Source organism: Macadamia integrifolia, chromosome 6 (genome assembly GCF_013358625.1).
Source record: "Macadamia integrifolia cultivar HAES 741 chromosome 6, SCU_Mint_v3, whole genome shotgun sequence".
Lineage (NCBI taxonomy): Eukaryota > Viridiplantae > Streptophyta > Magnoliopsida > Proteales > Proteaceae > Macadamia > Macadamia integrifolia.
In genome coordinates, this window is record NC_056562.1 from 26,058,586 (window position 1) to 26,064,637 (window position 6,052).

General features: G+C 38.0%; 1 protein-coding gene across 2 annotated transcripts in view; it reads left to right on the top strand.

The window, feature by feature from the left end:
• The window catches only part of LOC122080884 (protein HEADING DATE 3A-like), a 64,290-nt gene that overhangs the window by 3,720 nt on the left and 54,518 nt on the right, over nucleotides 1-6,052 (top strand). Inside the window, exon 3 of one of the 2 annotated variants that reach the window (XM_042647763.1) lies at nucleotides 4,578-4,590. In XM_042647763.1, the coding sequence (XP_042503697.1) occupies nucleotides 4,578-4,590 (13 nt within the window). Of the gene's footprint in view, nucleotides 1-2,077; nucleotides 2,119-4,577; nucleotides 4,591-6,052 lie in introns of both variants that reach the window. The other variant, XM_042647762.1, reaches the window with a different exon arrangement.

Below are 6,052 nucleotides of genomic sequence, written 5' to 3' on the forward strand. Positions count from 1 at the left end.
TAATAATTGAGTATAGAATTAAGTACTGTGAAGATGGTCCTCTAAATCTAATCACATCTAAATATTTATGCATATAGTTTATGGCAAACTAAAATCTTTTGGTGGTTATAAAGAATGAATTTTTGTCTTGATGCTAATAAGTTAATCAACGCTTGGATAGGCATTTAGGGAGGTATTGTAGATCGTGGAAAAATTTTGGTTGACCTGTCTTGAAAATTTTTACCCAATTTGGTTAAAACTGAGTCTGAACAAGACATATTATCTAAGAACACAAGAGATCGTTGCCTAATTGCATGGCTGGTGCACCATTGCTAGGACCGTGAGATCATGCACAAGGCATCAATATGGGTTGAATTTTTATTACATTAAGGGCAAGGCAATAATTTCACATGCTTCACACATGACTTGTGGGGTGGGCGCGAGGGCGAGGGCGAGGGCGAGGGCGAGGGCGGGGGCGGGGGCGGGGGGAGGAATGCTCTGTAAACCTTTTATTTGAATTATGGTTGCTCATATATAATTTTCAATCACTTCCAACAAGATGGTACAATCGAGTATACGATAAAATCATAAAAAAAAAAAATCTAATATATTATAACTAAAATGACAACATTCAACCTCACATTTTAGAATTTTTTGGCCTTGGATTTTGATTATGAATTTTCATTTGATATGTTAAATCATCGTAAATGTGTTACAATCTATGATCAGATCATATCATCGTAAACGTGGTACAATATCCAATCAAGCAATCAATGTTTCAGTCATGCAATGAAGTTCAAATAAATGATTTCATTGACCATAACTGTTGATCTAGGGAAGCTTAAAGGGTGCCATAATTAAAAATGTTAAAATGCAAAATATGGTCATCAAAATAAAATTTTCTTTTCACTTAACTGACGGTTTAAGTTTCAAATGCTAGGTAACTCCATGGTCATCCTTTTACGTTAGAAGCTCAGGTGTAATTCATAAGTAATCATTTTTTTTTTTTAATATACATTTTGCTTGTTTGAAGCTTTTAGCTGTACACATGTTAATCATCAGTAAATTTTCTCTCCGTCAAATGAAAAAAAAAAAAAAAAAAAAAAAAATAAGTGAATATTAGCTTAGTTGATGAGAGATCTATATTTAATGTCTTTTGGATTTTTATTTCAAATCTGTAAGATAACATGTTTCGACATGGGAAATATTTCTAGAATGGGCCCTTCTGACGCCCAAATATCTCCCATGGGATAGATTGGATGGGGTCAAAAATTGACATGTCCTCTTGTCCAACCCCAAACCTGTTTGAGATTTCACCATCCCTTAGATATTACAAATATTATGACGTTGTAATCTACTCCGTGATTGATGGAACCTTTTGATCTAACATCTAATAGGGAAGTAGCAGAACATTTTATCCTTGAGAGTACCACAACATTTTTTCTTTGGGAAAGCTTCTATATATCTAGCAAATTCCCGGAGAAGGAGCTTTAGTTTTCTTAACCATGTGGCTTGGGAAGAGTATGTTCAAAATATAGATTTAATTAAAAATATTGATAAGTTAAACATATTGATAAGTTAAACGAGGTTAATCAAATTAAACTAGTTTAATCAACTGTGGATCCATTTAAGGATTTACATAAGGAACTATGGGATTTTGTAGGGTTGTCATGATTTTAATTGTAACTAGTATGATTGTTATAGGATTATATGGACAAAATGAATTACATAACTGAACCTTCTCCGTCCCTATATCTACAAGCTATTTTTACTTTTTCACTTCTTGCTATTATTACCATTACATACTACCACAGTACCACTGCCAACAAAAGAAGGAAAATAAAATTTTCCCTTTCCCCATAATATTCATTCAGGCCATGGGTTTCCCATATCCGTAAAATGATGAGGGGAATCTCCTACACCATATCAATGTCACACAGGATCGGTTTTTGTCTCTATTAGGGAAGAGAGGAAGCATCAGGGGGAAAACATCCCCACACTGATGAGGAGGGAATATTTTTGTCTTTCATTTATTTTTTATATTCTTAATTAGCTTTATTTCCCTCATGTACTAAAAGGCTTCTTATTTGCATTGCAGGTTGGTGATTAATATTCCTGAAGGTACGACGACGAATTTAGGTAAGTAACTGAACCATATAAATAAGATGAGAAAATGAGTGTAGTAATACATGATTTGGATTTTAGACATGCACTTTGTTATTCCCACTCAAAATTCTAATACTTTTGTTCCGTCTGATAGTTATGTCACGTATTGATGGTAAGGTTTTTTTTTTTTTTTAATATGGTTTAATAGCCTAATGACGAATAAGATAAAAAGACTTCGAACCACAGTCCCCACACACACTTCCCTTTTGATGACAAGATATTTGGCCTGGGCATCATTCCATACTCCGAAAGCAAACTGTACTAGTTCTTCGCGATCTTCATTTTTCTGTTTTAGAATAGCTCCCCAACAAGGCGAGCCAAAGGCTCGCTTTCGCCCCTATTTGAGTAAGCTGATAGTAGACCACCGTCCCGTAGATGTCCAGTCAATTTTTGCGCCTCAACGTATTTCAGGGAGAACCGGCTAGATCTGGGTTCGAGTGGCATTTCACCCCTAACCACAGATCGCTTAACCCCGTTCATCTTCGGTGCAAGAGCGCTCGATCAGTGAGCTATTACGGAAACAATATTATCTCTGGTGCCATTATTCCTACTTCTGTAGCTATAGGATTGCACTTTTACCCAATATGGGAAGTGGCATCTGTTTGAAATGTGGTTATACAATGGTGGGGTTCTTATGAATTGATTGTTCTACGCTGCTTTACTTGGAGTAGCTTTTTACATTGGGTTGTGATGGGAACTAAGTTTTCGTCTGGGTATGCGCCCTTGGATTGCTGTTGCATATTGAGCCCCTATTGCAGCTGCAACTGTTGTTTTCTTGATTGGGTATATAAAATTAAAATGACGAACCCCCACCAATAAAAGAAAATTAAAAAAGATTTAGAAAGGAATTTGAAAAGGCCTCCAAGGCCTCGTGAAACATACATTCTTTTTATTTTTTTCTTCTGTTGCACATACACCCGTAATCACAATACCCAAACAAAATATTTATCTTCTAGTTGTTTTTAATAGATGGAGTTGGTGGGAAGTGAAGGGTTTCAGTAGGGTGCATCTGAACTAGAAGAAAGGCAATCAAGCCGCATTTTGGCGTTGTGAATTATTTAATGATAGTCATCCATGTAAGGAGGGATGGTGATGTTTCTGAAACTCACAAGATACATCTATATCATTATTATCATTATTTTTTATTTTTTAGCCAAGGTTGGGCATAGCATTAGTTTTATTAGAGTTAGTGGCTCAACCAATGAGGGTGCAAGACTGGGGACTTTTCCAAGAGGGGTGGAGGGACATAGACACAATACTAGCCATAGCGAGTGTGCCTAGCCTTTACCTTTGTATACACTTAAGGTTGGGATAGTGCACAATAATGTCTAGAATAGTTGTACACATGCATTTGCATACATACAAGGGATGTGTGTTGTTAAGAAAGAAGAGAAAGATATGAAGAAGAGAAGGAGAGTATAGATAAGCAAGTTTAACATGGTTCAGTTTTAGAAAACCTACATCTATGATGGTAATGTGTTTTTCACTATTGTTTTGCTTCAAGTTACGTACAATACTTAAGGATGATTTGGTTGAGATAATTGAGTATTTCCTCCATACATGGAAGGAAGAGGTGGATCCTTATCAGGACTGCTATCATCCTTCAGGATTTCTTGTGAGAAGCACCTACCATTTGTGGATTGTGCTTGGATATGTTCGCCACGCTGGTGCCTAGCAATAGTGGTAGTGGCTAGGGAGTCCCCTTATACACTCTGCAAACTCAGGGGGGAAGTAGTCACCTTAAGGTTGGTCATCAAAGTAGCAAAACAAAGAGAAGAGAGGAGCCCAGTGAAAATGTCCTCCACTTGGTCCTTTGTTGAAATGAACCAAACATCAAGATCGCTTTTAGCCACGTTATCCTAGACAATGAAAATAAATTTATGTGTTTGGTACGCACATGGAACATTGGACTGGAAGTGAGGTACATGGCTCCCACATTATCACACAATAAAACAGGGGCAGACGGGGGAAACAAATGGAGTTCTTGAAAAAAGATTGCTGCCATGTAATTTCAATGGTAGTGTTTTCCAACAACCTGATATTCCGCTTCTGTACTAGAATGAGTGATCGTTGCTAGTTAACTTACTTCCATGAAAGATAGAAAACCCATAGGTGGACTTGTGATCATTAGGTCAACCAATCCAACTAGTGCCTAAAAAAGGTGGACAAGTGCATCTTGGTAAGGCCTTTTCTTTTCAGGAGTGCGCTAGCGAGTCTATTTTTCTAAAAGAAGGCCATGACTGGCTATAGACTTATATTATTGAAGAACACATTTGAAGATAGGCAAATGGTCAGTGGTAGGGCAATGCATGAATTAACAGACCTCGTTAGCAGTGTATTGAATGTCTGGACGAGTGGGCATGGCATACTGAAGAGCACTAACAGTGCTTCATTCGATAAAGTATGGGGTCATCTATTTGGGTGCGAGTAAGTTGACAGATGTGAGTGGTGGTGGCAAGGGGAGTGAAGATCGCCTTACATTCTTCCATCTTAGCCTTCGCTAAGAGGTCAAGGATGTACTGCTATTCTGACAAAAGTAACCTCTTGGCCAGAGTGATGATACTAATTCCAAGGAAATATTGTAGAGTGCCCAAATCTTTTATTAAAAAAGCGATTGCAATGGTGCAAATAAGTTAGTTAGAAAAGTAGTGCAATTGCTATCAGTAATAATATCATCAATGTATACCAAAATATAAGCCGTGATGTTGCCTATATGATAAATAAAAAGGGATGTGTCTAGTTTTTAACCAACAAATCCATTTCAAGGAGAAAATAACTTGGCTTCTCATGCAATGCACGGAGGGACTTGCTTGAGACCGTATAAAGACTCATGAAGTTTGCAAACGTGACCAGGAAATTATGGATCACCAAACCTTGGAAGTTGAGACATGAACACCTCTTTATTGAGAAATCCCATGGAGAAAGGGGTTCTGAACATCAAGTGAAAAATGGGCCATAACTGTGAGAGAGAGCAATGGAAAGCACAAGATAATTGTTGTAAGTTTAACAACTAGGCTGAAAGTCTCAAATGTTGTTAACAGCCTATCATTGAGTTTATCCTTTGGCCACAAGACGGACCTTGTATTGGTGAAGAGTGCCATCTGCTTTACACTTGATTCAATATACCCATTTGAACCCAACAACGTTTATAAATGGATGAGGCGGAATAAGAGCCTAGGTTCCATTTTTATGAGAGCCATAAATTCATCATCCATTTCTTGGTTAGGACGGCAAGTGCCATTGCATTGATGGGTGATCATGTGGTGATGGTTTATAAGATGAGTAGGAAAAGGAAGGTTAGCTACTATGTTGATGGTGGGGTTAATGGAAGATGAAGAGAGACATGTATGGGCGATGGTGGGTGGTGGTTGGGAAACCAAAGGGGGGGACGTAGTAGCCATAGGTAAAAAGGTGGGGTGAGAGGGAAAAGTGCAGCAACATAGGTGAAGGGAATGGTGGGATAGAGGAGGGCAGCCATTGAAGTAGTTCTGATGATCTGAGAAGAGAGGGTTGGGGAGGTTGTGGTTGTAAAGTAAGACTACGTATGGTTTCCCGGAATGAAAAATGGTCTTCAGTAACAACCATATGATGCGATATGATGACTAGTAAAATCATATGTAGCTTCTATGGCGAGCGTTGCAACTCAAGAAAACATGAATACCAAACAAGTAATCCAATTTATGCTGATTGTATAAGTGAAGTAATGGATAACAGGCCCAGCCAAACACCTCCAAATGATCATGTGTGGGATGAGTCCCATGAAGTCGAAACAAGAGAGAAACATTGCCAATCACCCATGTTGTTAGCCGATTGATAAGAAAGGTAGCCATGTCAAAAGCATATTTTCAAAAATTGTCAAGGAACCAAGGCATGAGCAAGGAGGGTGAGGCTAGTTTCAGCAATGTAT